At 32.8% G+C, this 16,712-nt stretch overlaps 1 protein-coding gene across 1 annotated transcript; it reads right to left on the bottom strand.

Annotated features, from left to right (window-relative positions):
• Window positions 1-7,964: 7,964 nt before the first annotated feature.
• On the bottom strand, window positions 7,965-11,290 carry LOC108454418 (uncharacterized protein At1g10890-like). The gene is made up of 3 exons (XM_017752871.2): window positions 10,908-11,290; window positions 10,516-10,735; window positions 7,965-8,468 (listed from the first exon to the last, which is right to left on the bottom strand). Exons 1-3 carry the CDS (start codon window positions 11,171-11,173, stop codon window positions 8,211-8,213), a joined length of 744 nt encoding a protein of 247 aa, XP_017608360.1. The 5' UTR covers window positions 11,174-11,290; the 3' UTR covers window positions 7,965-8,210.
• Between the last annotated feature and the right edge of the window lie 5,422 nt (window positions 11,291-16,712).

Here is a 16,712-nt window from a genome sequence, read left to right as displayed (position 1 = left end):
TTTTGAAACCCACGGAAACTAGAATGAGATATCCTAAAAAGCTGTAAATTTCATATTAAATCTTCAAAACTATAAAAAAATACTGAATTTAGCATAAAATGAATTAAATTTACACATTTCCATAATAGAATTTAATATAACAATAATTATAAATAAAGACTATAAAAAGTGTTGTTAATTACTTGGAATTTGCATAGATTAAATATGAAAAAGTGTTGAAAATAACTCTATAGTTAGAGTTGTCGATATTCAATATTTTTTAAGAAATTCAAGAATTTTCTAAGAAACTAGACAATTTTGTAAAAGAGTTCAATAATTTAAAAGCTATGGAAACTAGGTAAACATTATAATGATTAAAAGATTTAATAATTTGTAAGAGGTTCAACAATTGTAGTAGAGATTTAGTAATTCTACGAAAAATTCAATAATTTTAAGAATTTTTTCGAAAATAATAATTTTAATAATTTTACTACTTTCATAAGAGGTTAGTAATTTACAAAGTTGTAATAAATTACAAAAATGTTATAATTGTATAATATATCATCGGTACCAATGTTTGACATTTTTTTAATATGGTACATATGTTTTCTTTTGTCTAGTGCAATATGTATTTGGAAAAATTATACATTTTAATACCTAAAGGTAATGATATTAATTTTTAATATTTAATTAGAATTTTAGGGTTGATTTGATGAAAATAATTGTTAATATTATTCAGTAAAAAATTCATTATTTTGTTAATAGAACAAATTTAATGTTAATTAATTAGAAAGCAAAAATGGAACTTCATGGTTGAGAAAAAGAAGTTGTAATAGCCCATTTTTCAGTGAAATAGGAACAGTGGTTTCGGGACCACAAATCTGATCCAAAATATATTTTATTTTTATTTTACCATATGGCCCGTAATATGTTAGAAAAGACGTGTGAAAATTTTGATACGAAAATTTTATCGATTTACTGTCTAATTACGAGAAGGACTAAATCGCATAAAATGCAAAAAAGGACTAAATCGCATAAAATGAAAAAGTTGAATTCTAGTAGCTATAAAGATCAAATAGCTATGAAATTCAAAACTTAAGGTCCTTATATGATAATTAGACCATTAATAAATGTATGTAGATTTTTATGGTGACTCATCCATGGAAATATAGAAAAAGACAAGGGACTAAATTGGAAATACCAAAATACATGATTAATTAAAAGATGAAAAGAAATTATATGATCTTATTTTCATCATCTTCAACCTAAAAACACATGGAAAACCTAGGAGAGAGAAATAAAGCTTTCAAGGCCTAATTGGGTAAGTTTTCTTGTCCCGTTTTTAGTAATTTTGGTATTTTTGGAACCCTGGATAGCTTAATCTCTCTACTTGAGGGATTAGTTTGAAAAGTTATCAAGGTATGAAAATGGGTCATGGATATATTATGCTGGAAATTGATTTATGGTAGAAAATGAAAGATTATTGATAGATAAACAACTTTTGCAATGTGATTTTTGAAAAAAACTTGATTTAGGGACTAAAATGTAAACTTGTAAAATTTGATGAAAAATTCTAAAATTTTATGTAAACATGTGCTGGAAAATTTGTAATGGGGCTTTGGTTAGGCTTGTAATAGAGAGTAATTTGCATAAGTTTCATTTTCCAGGCCTAAGGACAAAATCAAAATTTTTAGAAAAGTTAGGGGCAAAATGGTAATTTTACCTAGGACGTAAATTGAGTTCGTCTAAGTATGAAATGTATGAAAATTGATGATTAAATTCATTTATATAGATCCAAACAACACTAATTCGAGGTTAGATCGAGGAAAGGAAAAGATTTCAGATTAGTAGATTTTTACGTGAACAAGTGTCGAGGTAAGTTCGTGTAACTTAATCGGATATGAAATTATGTAAATTGAATGTTGTATTGTGTGTAATGTGATTTATGTTAATGTGTTGTATTGTGTGTAATGCGATTTATGTTAATGTGCCTTACTTTTATGTTATGATGAAAAATTATACATGCTTGAAATGGTGATAAAAAGGTTAGTCCTAATTGAATGTTGAATTCCGATGAATGTATATGCTTTCCCGAAACTAATAAGGTCCTGCATTTGTTCTGGACGGGATTTAGCTTAGATGAGTAATCCCAATGACCTTGTTATGTAAAGGATTTAGCCCGGACGGGTAATCCCGATATAATACCTCTCGAGCACACATTATGATTAGGGTTTAGCCTGGACTGGTAACCCTAATCGAGCTCTTGTGAGCATATGTTATATATAAAAGGATTTAGCCTAGACTGGTAATCCTATTATTCGACATGTGGCTCGTGAGTATGTTCCTTGGTTAAGTACCCTAAGGGGTACCCTCGATAAAAATTGACGGATTAATGAATCGTACACCTCGAGTGTACTACTTGAGGCTTCATCGGGATTTCAATGATTCAATGGATATATAACTCTTGACTTGGCATGAAAATCTTGAGATAAAATGATAATGGCTTGAAAGAACACTGCTTGATGAGTTCATCTATGTTACTTCATTGATATGAAGATTTTGGTAACAAACATGTTTGATTAATTGTATGTGTTTAGGCAATTTAGCCAAACAGATGGAAAACATGTTACGTATGCTTAGATTTATTAAACAAGATTGGTAAGTTTAGTTTCTGTTATATGAACTTACTAAGCATGTAATGCTTACTTCTTTTATTTTTCCCCTGTTTTATAATGCTCGGAAGCTCGTGAAGGTTGGAAGATCGTTGGAGCATCGCTACACTATCAACCTAGCATTTTGGGTATATTTAATGAAATCATTTTGGTGTAATGGCATGTATAGGGAAACGTGGCCAATAGTGGCTTGAAGTGTCATTTTGTAACCTAGCCATTGGAATGGCTAGTGATTGCTCATTTTGGGATATGATTTAGTAAACTATTATGATATACATATATATCCACATGTGTTATGCTAAGTTCATGTGACCCAATGTTGTGAATGTTTAAGTTAAGCTAAGGTGAGCTAGTAACCATGTATGCATGAAATGGTATGCCTTGATGAATGATGAATTTGTTCAATTGGAATGCTTGAATTAGTTGGAATTGGTTAAGTGTTCATTGTGCAGGTATTTGGGTGATTTTGGGTGAGAAATGAAGCTAGGAAATGGCTTCATTTTGTCCACACGGGCAGACACATGGGCGTGTGTCTAAACCATGTGTGGCACACTGTAACGCCCCAATTTTTGGGAATTCTATGAATGTTGGCATAGGTTTAATTATGTTAGTGGGCCTCTAGAAGGCCCAAGCTTAAGATAGAACCCGGCAATTTTAGTTAATTTTTGTTCCATAAGAAAAAGGGGGTGAAATTATGAAATAGAACCTATGTGAAAATGTTTGAAAATGCTATAGGCTAAATTGAAGTGGCCAAATAAATAGGAGTGCAAAATAGGAGGATTTGCATGACAAACCTCCCATTTTACATGAAGTGGCCAGCCATCATGTTGTTGTAGACAATATGAGCACTTGATATCCATAATTCATGGTACAAATTGATAATGGGTTAGGTAAATGTTCCATGATAATGGATTAGGTAAATATTCCATGATAATGGGTTAGGTAAATGTTCCATGATAATGGTTTAGGTAAATGTTCCATGATGGGCATTTCATGTCTTTTGTATTAAAGAATTAAATGGATGAAATATGAAATTTTATTAAAAGAAAAAGGGGTGAAAAGAACAAATTTTTGTCCATCTTTATTAAAAGAAAAAGGGGTGAAATATGAAATTTTTGTCCGAAAGTTAGAGAAGAGAAAGGAGAGGAGAAAGCTCTTGAATGTTCGGTCACTTGGGGAAGAAAATTGAAGGTAAGTTCATGGTAGTTTGCTTCTATCTTGATATTCATGAGTTCTTCTTGATTCTACCTTAACTCTTGAAGCATATTTTGGTTTTTAGTTGTGTTGTGAGCATTTAGTCATGAATTAAAATGAAGGAAATGGTTGTTGTTTCATGTTCTTTTGATGAAAAATGGAAGATAGGTGAAGTTGAGCCAAACAAATGAGCATCCATGTGCCTTAGATGCTAAGGGGAAAAATCGGCTAACATGTTGTGCTTTAAAATGATGAAATGGAGATTATACTTAATTAAAATCATAGATATGTGATGATTGATTGGTGATATACATGTTTAAATAACAAGCATGCAAGTTAGGTGTGAAAGAGTGATTTGGTAATAAATCTGCTTAGGACAGCAGCAGTAACGTGACTTTGGAAAATCACCATAAATTGTGGGAGATGAATTAGAAGCTAAATAAATTATGTAATTAAAGCTTATTGAGTCTAGTTTCAAATGAAATAAACAAGAATATATTTTGAATTCTGTACAATTAAAAATTTGATTCGTAATGAAGAGTGGTCAGATTAGTCAAATAGTGAAACATGGGAAACTTTGAGAAATATCTAGTATTGATTGGCTAAACCAAAAATTCTGAAAATTTTATGGATAGAAGATATATGAGTCTATTTTCAGGGAAAATTAACGACACTTGATTTGGAGTTTCGTAGCTCCAGTTATAAATGATTTAGTGACTATTGCTCAGGAAGATAGCTTGCAGTGAAATTATAATTATGTGGTAAACACTGACAAAAATTTGTTAATGAGTTGCTTATTGATTTCTTATAAGCTTACTCTGATCTGTAGGTGTGGTTGGCCGAATATTATAAGGGGTTAATACGTAGTTTGAATTTGAATAGTTAGATTAACGTGTTAGTAATCCAATTGTAGGCAGTTCGTGTGTAGATCTCGTCAGCATATCGTCGCAAATAGGTGTGTAACTGACACCCTCTCATAGACTAGATTGGCAAAAGCCGAAAAGCCGAAATGCCGAAAAGTCTGTACTTTGGGAATTTGTGAGTGTGCGAATGCTCATAAGATAGTTGGGTTTGAATATTTGGTAATCTAAAGTAATAAACTGCAGTATGCGCGATTTCGTACATTTTGATAATTTGGGCTTAATGGGCCAAAGATCGGGTTCATGGGCCAACAGGCCCAATTCGGTAAATATGCGCGGTAAGTGTTCTGATAGTACATAAATAGTTAGGATATGCATGAAAACCCTAAAAGCAGCTAAATTACTATAATACCCCTACCTTTAGGTGTAAAATTACTGTTATACCCCTAGGGTTAATTTTGACTGAAAAGCATAACGATCTGATTCTGTATGATGTATGCCATGATTATATATCTGTTGCATGGGGACATGGGTTATATTATGGAGGAAGCGTCCTGGTGGCTATGCCACAATTATCTGATCTGGTGGCTCTGCCACATATATCTGATACGTGGCTATGCCACGATTATCTGATCTGGTGGCTCTGCCACATATATCTGTTCTGGTGGCTCTGCCACAATATCTGTATCTGGTGACTTTGTCACAATATTTGGCAGCCTCGCTACGATTTGTGTGGTGTGTAGAGGTTGGGTGGGTCGAGTTGTCTCCCCATACGGTGTAAGGTTGGTACGGGGTTGTATACGGTTGGATATGGTTGGGTTTCTGCATAAACATGTAATATCTGTTACGTTACATTATGGGCCTATAGGCTTTATTCGAATTCATTGCAGGCTAAGGCCAACTTATTCTATTTCGTGGTTTGAGTGATATAGGCTATGGTTGGGTTAATTTACGATCGAGTTTCCCCAAACTCACCCTTTTATTTTCATCCACGCAGTAATCCCCAACCATAGTGGGCTTAGAGTGTGAGAGAATTGAGTGCCACCCGCTCGAAAGTTTGATTTTCTTCCGTGAACTGGACATCCTTTTATTTACGTTTGAAGTTTTGGGTTTTAAATGTAATAAGGCCGCTTAATTATTTTTGATGGTTTTAATATGTATTACTAAGATAGGTATTACTTATTTTAACTGTTGAAATTGGATAGCTTTAGGGCGCGTTTTCAAAAAAAAAAAAACAACAATTGATTTCAAAATAACACGACAACAAGCAAAGCTTCCGCAATGAAAGTATTTTCCAAAATTAATCACTTTTCCTAAAAATGACTTAATCAAATCGGTTTCCTAGAAATATCCATGACGTTAAGGTGTGGCAATGGCGGTATGCATGTCTAGGATTGGATCCGAAGGGAGCTTGGTACTTAAGCAGTCCGATGGACTCACCATCTCTTTTCCGGTTTCCTACTTGGTGCACAGCTTCCATTCACTTTAACCTATAATGAAATTATCTTTTAAAACACTAAGTAAGTTTTTTTTTTCTGGATCAACAATATAAAATGTTTTGAACGCTTCGATGTGGCATGTCGGATCGGCCATAACGTCTGGGCCAGGTTTGGGGTGTTACACACACGGCCTGGCAACATGGGCATGTGGTTAGGTCGTGTGTTCCCTACACCTAAATTATGAGAAACAAAATGCTCAGAATTGGGCACACAGGCAAGGATATGGGTGTGTGTCTCAGTTGTCTGTGCCACATGGCCTAGAACACAGGCGTGTGTCTTGGCCTTGTGAAACCTGCACCTGATTCGAATTAAATTAATTAACCACACGGCCTAGCATACGGGCCTGTGGCATGGCCGTGTGTGCAAGTTAGAGAGTTACACAGGGTCGAACATGGCTTCTAACAAGGGCGTGTCCCTTAGACCACACGGGTGTGTGAGCCCTGCACCTTGAAAACAATTTTGTAATTTCACGAAAAATTCTTAGAGGCTCCGATTAAGTCCTGATTCAATTCTAATGCTCGTTTTGGACCTTGAGGGTCCAATTAAGGGATGTTATGAATAATCTCGATTAATGAATAGTGATTTGCATGAATGAATTGAAAAATGATCTGAATGTTCTGGTAATGCTCTGAAACCCTGTTTCGTCGACGGGTACGGGTTAAGGGTGTTACAGAAGCTCCAAAGGTGTTCGATGAAATTCCCAATAGAGTAGAAACAAAGCTTGTTCTTGGTGTTCAGAGCTACGGATTACGTTAAGAGAATGCACATTAGCAAGCTTTTGGCACGCGAGAGTTCTCTTGGTTCCTTGCTATTTCTTCTTGATTTTAGGGGGTTTTGGCTTGATTTTCTTCAATTTCTTTCTTTTTTTTTTCTTTTTTTTATGCTTTTTGGCATTGATTTTTTATTATGCCCTCTTCACAAGATTTGGATTGAAGAAAGCTTTTTGATTCGTCTTCTGAGCAAAGTTTAGAGTTTTTTCCATCAGAAGTCCATGGTGGTTTTGTTGTTGTCAAACCTCCAACTGAGGAATTCAGAGGCGGCAACACTGCTGCTAGCTCAATTTCTTGGGCAGCCTCCCAATTTTGGTTATCTGCAAAAGTTGGTCGATATGCTTTACAGTAAATAAGGGGTTGTTGAAGTCAAGATGGTAGGTGAAAATCTTTCAGTGATTTTTTTGTTAGGTTCTAAAATTGATTTGATTAAAGATAATTGCTAAGATTATTTATTAATTATTAATTTTCATCAAATTAGCCCTAAAATCCGAATTAAACAATACCTAAATTTATAGCTTTTTCATCGAATACAAATATTGGACATAAAAGTCACAAGTACCACATTAGAGAAAATGTCAAACTCATGTGCCAAATAATATATTAAGCTTATCATAAAGTTGTTAGAGATTCAATTTTGTAAGAATTTCAATAAATTAAGTTGGAAAAAGTAAATAAACTACTAAAAATTTTACAATGTTAAATGGAATTCAATAATTTTGTAAAAAGAAAAGAATAAATTGGTAAGATTTCAATAATTTCTAATGTTGTAAGAAATTAAGTAGTATACCGAAAATATTACAAAGTTACAAGACATACAATAATTTAACATGTTACCTGCTTCATTCAAAAAAAAAAAAACAGGTATAGAAGAGAACAATACTTATATTTTCAGAAGCTATAGCTCACTATGGACTCTTTCTAAGAAGCTAACACTAGAACTCCCAAAAGCGAATTGCCTGCAAAACTCATGAAAGTGAAGCAAACAACTTAAATCCAAAGGAAAAACATAATCCTTGCAATTCATTTTCTCGGCAAATAGCTTACCAACCAACCATAAGAAATTCACTTCCAGTTTTTCAAGGAAGTAGGTTTTAGTTCCTTTTCTTGTAAATCAAATATCATACTCAAGGTATAGAAGAGAACAAGGGCATTGGGGCTTGGTACAGAAGTGCCAAAGAAACATAAAAGATTGAAGATCGATACAATACCGTGATATGGTACATGTTTTTGTTATCACCCAATTCCGAATGGAACCTTTGTCCTGGACTTATTCTTGCCCAACTTCATCTGCTTTGCATGTTCTTCTTCCTCTTCAAGCTTTTTCCTCCGTGCAGCCTCTTCCTTTTGCCTTTGAATCATCTCCAACTCCCGGTATCTTTCCTCCTCTTTCCTTTGTTGCTCCAATGCTTCTCGTCTCTGAGCCTCTTCCACCCTCCGCTTGTTCTCTTCAAGCATCTTATCCAGCTCTTCTCTCTCTTTCTGTGCTTGTTCCTGCCCAAATTGTCGACATCGTATCAAAACAAGACAGGGACCAAAATGTGACACAAGGACAAATATAAATTTATGGAGAAAGTTAGTTAGGCATGGGTAACACATCTGGTTCAAGCAATAGTAACCAGATCCACTTCTCCTAGAACTTCACATGGAAAACAATCTGGATTCCTAAAATTGGAATCCAAATCTTCAAAATAAAAAGGGAATCAACATCAAAACATCAAATATAAATAACAGCATTAGAAGCACAATAGCACCCTACTAACAAATTGAAGAAAGAAGTGTTAGGCTATAGTCTTATAATTTAATTAAACTGTAAGTTAATGTAACCAATCAAACTGATTATCATTGGAAACAAACACATTATTCACTTCTTCTGCAATATATTGTCCTCAAATTTCTGTGCATGTAAAGCAATGTAAAACAAATATGGTTCCCTGATTACCCGAGTTAAACTGATAGAAACATACAATGGTCTTTCGTGTGAGGGAAGACAACTTTTCATAGTAAGTAATCTAAATATGCTCGTACTACAAGGGGTTATAATGAGCAAGTAACTTATGTGAAGATTATTATTTTGTCTAAGATACTATCAGTGGGAGATAGATTTTCTTAACTATCGGAGCTAGTTGGATTTCTAAGTAGAGATAGAGATTTATGGTCTGGACTTGGGAGTACACTGGATTGGACCCAGGTTGAATGATCTTAAATCTGTTTAAAAATAAATTCACTTACAATGTTCCTGGTGCTTTTTATAAATAAATTCACTTACAATGTTCATGGTGTGTTTTATCTCTAGCAAATACATGACTGACTCATATACTTCGATGTTCCATGCATTAAATAAGGGTCTCCCACATTTCCAGAAGTATGAAACACCAAGAGAGAAAGATCAAAGCAATATCATTATCCCTCACAAAGTTTTCAAGTTCACTATCTAAACTTAATTTCATATCTTCATATCGTTCTTTTCATTCCCAAATAAAAACACCTTATATATAGTTTCTCTTTGTTGAGCTCAACCTTACAAACATCTAGCCTATCAGAGATTCATCTTGTTTACACAAACATCTTTATTATAAAGAGGAGGTTTCAACTTAGGCCATTCAAAGTAGAGAAGATACATCTTAGCTTTGAAAAGATAGAAGAGGTTGCTATCTTAACCTAGATAAAAGATAGGAATTATGAAAATATCCTTCGTCCTTTAAAAGTATCAATTCAAGATAGCAAATTGGAAACTTCTTGGCAAATGAGACTAAAGAAGAGGACATAGGCACGAGATCGAACCTCCATAAATCAATAATATTTGATCTTTTATCTATTCTTTTATTTGCTTTAATTGCTTATTAAATTAATTTTTAAGTAAATTGTTCAAAAATCTCAATCACAGTTTTTGTACATTATATTCTAGATTAGTCTGAGACATCAATTTTCTACTTGTTGACTTAATCACCACAAGAGCTAAGGAACCCCCATTGCCAACATCACCATCATCATCTCAATACTTCAATTACAAGAAGTATCAAACGCCATAGGAGATCTAAGACCAAGTTTATAGGACACTGCTACGTTGCTTTGACTCTCCAATTTTCTTGAAATACTTATTGCCCAATACTCATGTCAAATGCATTTCCGGACATGGATATGGGAATATGATCTCCAAGACCCACCCACTCTACCCAAAATACATAAAAAAAACATAGAAAATCGAATATACTCATTTCAAACACATATTTGTACCCAATTCTCACCCTCAAGTTCAAGTAAAATAGGTATATATTATAACTTGAAATAGAAAACCAACTTAACCAACCACTCTTTTAACAAGAAATTTCTAAGTGATGAATCTCATTTAATAAATCAAGACATACCATGGATCTAATATCTATGTGGGTCATTCTTCCCAAACGCTTTCTTATTCCAAAAAAGTCACTAATATCAGCTTAAATTTTGTAGTCTAGAATGCAAATCCAAATAATATATGAATACAAATGGAAGAACATTTGAGTTAAAAGAACAAGAAGGCAGGGGTGAAGATGCTTACCTGTTTAAGCCTTGCCTCGGCAAGAGCAGATTCCTTTTCTTTTTGGAGTTGAGTGGTAACATCATCGAACAATTTCTTACGCCCTTCCACTACCCGTCTCTCTATATCTAACTTAACATCCTCCGAATTCAACCTCTCCTCAACATTTTTCTGAATTGCTTCCTCCAATCTCTTCGCCGTCTCTTCCTCTAATAATTTTAGTTCAGCTTCTTGATGAAGCCTAATTACAAACCAAAGCAACAAAACTAAACGATTACATATGAATATGCTCAATGATTTAGCCATATACTAGATTTTACTAAAATTTGACTTCACGTTGTGCTCTATTGTTTTTGCTTTCGTTCAAAGTAACAAAAATAAAATTCGAATTAAAGAAAAATAAAAAAAGATACCTATTGTTTTTGTTTTGAGGGATGGGAGGAGGTGGGGAGGGAGATTTGGGCAAAGGAGATAAGGAGGTTCGCCTACGGTGTCTCCTCGGAGTCGGAGATCGACTTTTGCGGCGTCGATGAGATGGAGAACGGCTTCTGCGGCGACGTGGAGAGGATGAACGGCTTCTCCGGCTGTGCTCTCTTCGGCTACGGCGGCTGTGCCTAGACCGGTATGACGGGGACCGAGACCGAGACCGAGACCGAGACCGGGATAAGCTTCGAGGCATTTCAACTTAAGAAATTTGTACAATGTCAAAGGCGAAATCAAGAGACAACCTGACTTCTGCTTGAAACAAGTCCTACATAATCAATTAATGATTATTTATTCTTTTTAAAGATAACTAAATTTAAATAATAATAATAAAATAACTATAGTAGTTCTGGGGTCTAAAGCTTCCTTTCTATGGCTCTATTAATGGTAAAAACAGTCACGATGGTGAAATTAGTTTGTTTAGTGGTGTGATTAAAATCAACCATGAAAAATGTATTTAGATTATGGTAGTGGGTATTGTACTGTATCCGTCGATGTTGGAAAAAAATTCGGTTTAAAATAGTTTTTTCATAGTGAAAAATTCAAAATTTGAAAATTGTGTTAGTTTGTAATATTTATAATAATAATTTTTTTACCGAAAAGTATCTATGCTTTGTGCGTGATGGATCCTAAACGTTCCCGATTTTCAACCGAACGACTTTCTCCGCTATTCTCATACCACAAGTCGCTTTGAGTATGAGTTTAGACAATCACGAATCAAATACAGAACGATAAATAATTTTCTTACTTCTAGTAGGAAAGTAAATCTTTCTCTATAGAAACTGGTAGAATTATTATTCTCAAAAAATTAAATTTATACTTAAGGTCCGTTTGTTCTCTACTTTCTCGCTGGCCTTTTATTGGTTTCACTCTTCAACAGCTCACTTTCTTTCCTTGCTTACTTTACAAGTTAGTCTCACTTCATCTCTCATCTGTAATATTTTTTTATATTGGGTCCATGTTTGGTAAAAAAATCTCTTTTTGATCCGTTATTTTGGTTTTTGTTTATCGTATCTAATCTAGGTTGTTTGTTGGATTCGTTTTGTTCCTTTGGGTTTTCTTTTAATCCCTTCTTCTTTCCCCTTTTTTTGGTGAGTTCTATGAAATATTTGGGTTTTTTTTTCTTTTCTATAAGTGAGTATTACTGAAAGCACGACCACGACATTCCTACTTCTAAAGGCAAAAATTATGCTTTGCTTTGCCTTAAGGATCATAATATAAAATTTGCATGACCTGAGTTGTTATTATTATGTTCTATCAGATCAACAATGTTTGACTATGCTTAAGAAGTTACATTGCTAATGTTAATTTGGTTTCACAATTTGCCTTAATGGTGATTGATCATGTTCTAGTTTGTTAGTAACTCTATTAAAATGAATAACAAAGAACAAATTGAGAAAAACTAAAATCACTGAAATATTGCTTAGAATATTATCTGCTTGGATGAGTACACTGATAGGATTTTTATACTTGTATAACTGCTGCTAACCATAATACTAACAACATACCAGACCAGAGCCCTCAGAGGTCACCCCCTACAGTCCCTCCTACCACGAGTGATCATTTAATAAGTATTTTTTTCAGTGTTTTATGAATCTATAATTTAACAGTAAGAGTATCTTTAGTACTTTGTTTAATCTTTTAATGCATTCTCAATCTACAATTCTTTCATTAACATTTTATGCAATAGTATCTATAGTATTACAAAAGTTTCATTACTGTTTCTATTGACTTGGCACTGGACCTTCGGATTCTATCGTTCCCTGTAAAGTAATTTTCAAAAATACTCTTTTCATGTATGCATGCATGCAGACTCGTTTTGAAAAGATTCAAAAATTTAGTCTGAGATTTTAAACCTACGCTCTGATACCGCTAAATGTAACCTCTCAAATCTAGCCTATACGTTATGGCCAATTCGTGAAAGTTACATTGAACACCTAAGCGTCAATCCTACTCTATCAATAGTTGAAACCTCCTAAACACTCTCTTTTAATAAAACCGCAGTTACATTTGTTAACTTTGGGAAAACGTTCATTTAATTAAATCAACCTTTTATTAAGTCAAGTTAGCAGAACTGGCGTGGTCTTTGGAAAACATTGCGCGACATTGCCTTAGAAGAAAAACATTTTGTTTATCTTGTTTGCAATGAAAAAACGAATAAAATTCCCAATTATTAATTTAACTGACTAACATGTTCAATCCAATTTTAACATATATTTAATATTCAATCCCAAATATGAAAACCATGCATGCATGAAAACTCCAAAACGAAAACAGTCCACACCACAATTTAAAAAACTTTACAATCCAAAACCTAAATAATACTAAGAAATTTTAAAAAGAAATAAAATAAAAAGTAATAGTGTGAAAAAATAATATTTATACCTAGGTTAATAAGGGCATAGATGACAGACTCTAAAAAAATGGGATTTTGCAAAAATTGAATTATTTTGTAAGGGAATGGATTCAAACTAGGGATCTCATTTAATACCATGCTTTTACATTCAACAACTAATCACTGAGCTAATTCTTTATTTTTTATATAATTCTACATTCTCATTAATCTAAAATTTGGGATGTTACACTAATATTATAGTACGAGAGACAAAATGGAAATTAATCAATGAAAATAACATAAATTAAGCAAAACTAAATAACACAAATCAACAATCGAAACTATTCCAATTAAACAAGCAGAAGATTAACTCACATCAATGTTCCTAATTAACTTCAGAATTCGAGTTGTTTTTAAATTAGCTATTAGTTAACCAATTATTACCTTTCAACCTCTAATTAATTAACTAATCGACCAATACTCACTTATCTTTCAACTCACTTTCTTGACCGGGAAAAATTATGATTTACAAGGTAAATTTTTCTTTCGATCTCGTTTATCTGAAATTACTTCCTAGGGTCTTCAACCCTAGGGTTTAAGCCAACTAACTTAGAAATAAACGCTAATTCTTCTATTAATTATTCCCACATTTGATCGTTAATCTCCCAAAGGAAATCAATCACTCATGGATCTAGATGCAATTTTCCCTAATTTCATATTCAACATACAAAGCAGATATTTAAATAGGAAAAATGAATATGAAAATTGATCTTTTTCGATATCGATTTATGCGCAAAAACTGAAATTCCTTTGACAGTTGCAAATATAATCTCGATTGCAATTGAAAACCAAAAAGAAATTAAGATAGACTCAATAAATGAAAGCTTGAATCCAAATCGCATCCAAGTTAAAAAAAATGAAACAATTTTTTTCTAAAATAAAGGACTAAATTGAAAGAAAAGTAAAACTAAAATAAAATCCTAAAACTAATTTAAACGGTTCACTCGGCCAAGCCTTCTAAACTAAGGATAAACACCCATATTTATAGCCAAAATGTTCTATCCTAACTAGGTCAATTAGCAGCATAAAATTGAATAATATGTATTGTGCAGATGAAAATATCCCTGGCTTAAAATTCCAATCCGCCGTGGTGTTGCGACACTGCCTTTCAAGGCTGACTTATTTGGCTTTGAAGTATGGTGTGGCAACACCACATGCCAATGTCACGACACTGCCGTCATTCTTCGCGTTCTTAACCCGAAAACAATGTCATGCACACTCAATTGACTTATTAGTTCAACCCTAGGCCTGTATTGGCCCGTTAGGTCATCACATGGCTAAAAATTGCGTAATAGTGCTTATTTTACTAAAATTAAACGTAAACTACTAAAAATGGAAAACATAATAGAATCATATAAAATAGCTAGAAAACAAGCTTGTTAAGTTCCAAAAAGACTTTAATTTGCCACAACGAATTGTGGGAGATGATTATGAGAGCTACTTAATAAGTTTTCGTCCAATAACCTTGTTTTAAGTGTATTACTCTTATAGGATACACTTAATCTCTTTAGGATAAATATGATTTCTCAATTTGATCTTATTTTATCTCATGGTAATCATCACATCTTCCTTCATGAAAAGTCAATTACTATTAAATAGTAATTAAGTCATTTATCACAAAGACAAACGACTCATGGCGATATTTACTTTTCATCTATCATGTAATTCTGCTGAGACGATATCATTTACCCTTTAGTTGGGTTATGAATTCCACTATTATAAATGATACTATATACTACAAAAGTCGTATACCCAACGCACCAACGTTCGACCTTATCTATTTGAACTTAGGTTTTTACTTACATTAAAGTATACAAGTCACGCATACATAGTCCATCATCCACGTAAGATTAAGGTATCTCACACTAAATATCACAGGTGAAGAAATCCATAAATGGATCTAGGATCTATTCAACTTGGGTCCTGTCCGATGTATTGTTAGTCCATTCATTCACATTTATGTCTCTATCTTCCAGGAGTCGATGCTTAAGACAAAACACCTTTCCAATTAGACTTGATAGATGACATATTAGTCTTTCTATTGATTTTCTAATTTCAGATTAGACTAATGACTTGTTTAGGTATTTCTACTAATACAATTTGTGTTTTCATATTACGATCTGACCACGTAATACCTCTTAGTATTAATTAAACATTAGATAACCTGTGAGTCAATATTTACTTTCTTTTTGCTTTGTGTACAAAAATATTGAGGACAATATGCAAAAGGTATTGATGTAATTAACGAATATTCTATTAAACCAATTTGTTTAAAAAATACAAGTATACCAAACAAGTATACTAAGTGGCACTAGATCAAACATATGTTGCCCCCTGTCTCACTTAGAGTGGAACTGTGTTTTCTGTTTAAATAATATTTTTGTCAAGGGCTTATGCAACTAGAATTCTCGTACTTCTCTCTATAAATAAATAGCATCGATTTCCCTAAAAACAAGGCTTGACACTAATGAAATATCGTTATTCTGTTAGGAAGTAAATAAATTATTTTACTATTCATGGTATGAAAATAACAAAGAAGCTCGTTCGATTGAAAGGCAAGATTAATTAAATCTATCTTGCACGAAGCACATGTATTATTTATTACTCTAAATATTATAAAAGGACTCGATTTTGAAAATAAAAATAAAACTTCCACTATAACTGTAAACTCGCTTTCTTAACCATTTTTTTTCTAATAGAACCAACTAATGTGAAATTAGTAACTTATCTTCTTATATACAAATTAATTTATATTTTCATAAGGATGCTATTTTTACTTTTTATACATAACAAAAATTTGATTATAATAAAATTTAAACATGAAATGTTATATATAATAAACATTTAACATTACTAATTATAACAAAAGGATCAATTAATTTTCATACGAATTGTTAATAAATATTTTTATTACGTAACATAATATTTTCACCTACACCGTAAATGTGCCATAAATCTAGTGTAGTGTATTGCATTTGGGTCAATTTTAACTTTCTATTGTACACTGCGTGTCAATCTTAAAAGCTTAAACTTCTACACCAATGCTGTTTGAACCAAACAATACCAATTAGGATACTAATCTAAAAATTAGCTTTGAACCAATTAGATCAAAAATCAATACGAACCAACTGAATTAAGATTTTTTTTTTTTAATTTTAATATTTTTTTAATCAAACAGATTGAACCGATAACCTAATCGGTTCAATCACCGATCCAATGTCAAAACCATTAGTCTACACTACACAATTTTCTTCTAACTAATAACGGCTCACCCAACATAACAAATGTCTAAAATGGACAAACCAATAAATTCTTTACATAATTGTAGAAACAAAATATA

This window comes from Gossypium arboreum, chromosome 9 (assembly GCF_025698485.1).
Source record: "Gossypium arboreum isolate Shixiya-1 chromosome 9, ASM2569848v2, whole genome shotgun sequence".
Lineage (NCBI taxonomy): Eukaryota > Viridiplantae > Streptophyta > Magnoliopsida > Malvales > Malvaceae > Gossypium > Gossypium arboreum.
This window is presented reverse-complemented; position numbering and strand designations above follow the sequence as displayed.

Bases quoted from the DNA above. Each gene is read 5' to 3' on its own strand.
- LOC108454418 (XM_017752871.2), bottom strand. From the start codon at position 11,173: ATGCCTCGAAGCTTATCCCGGTCTCGGTCTCGGTCTCGGTCTCGGTCC. The intron at 10,736-10,907 runs GTATCTTTTTTT...GTTTGTAATTAG, and splicing joins CCTCAAAACAAAAACAATAG to GCTTCATCAAGAAGCTGAAC. The intron at 8,469-10,515 runs GTAAGCATCTTC...CAATTTGGGCAG, and splicing joins CCGAGGCAAGGCTTAAACAG to GAACAAGCACAGAAAGAGAG.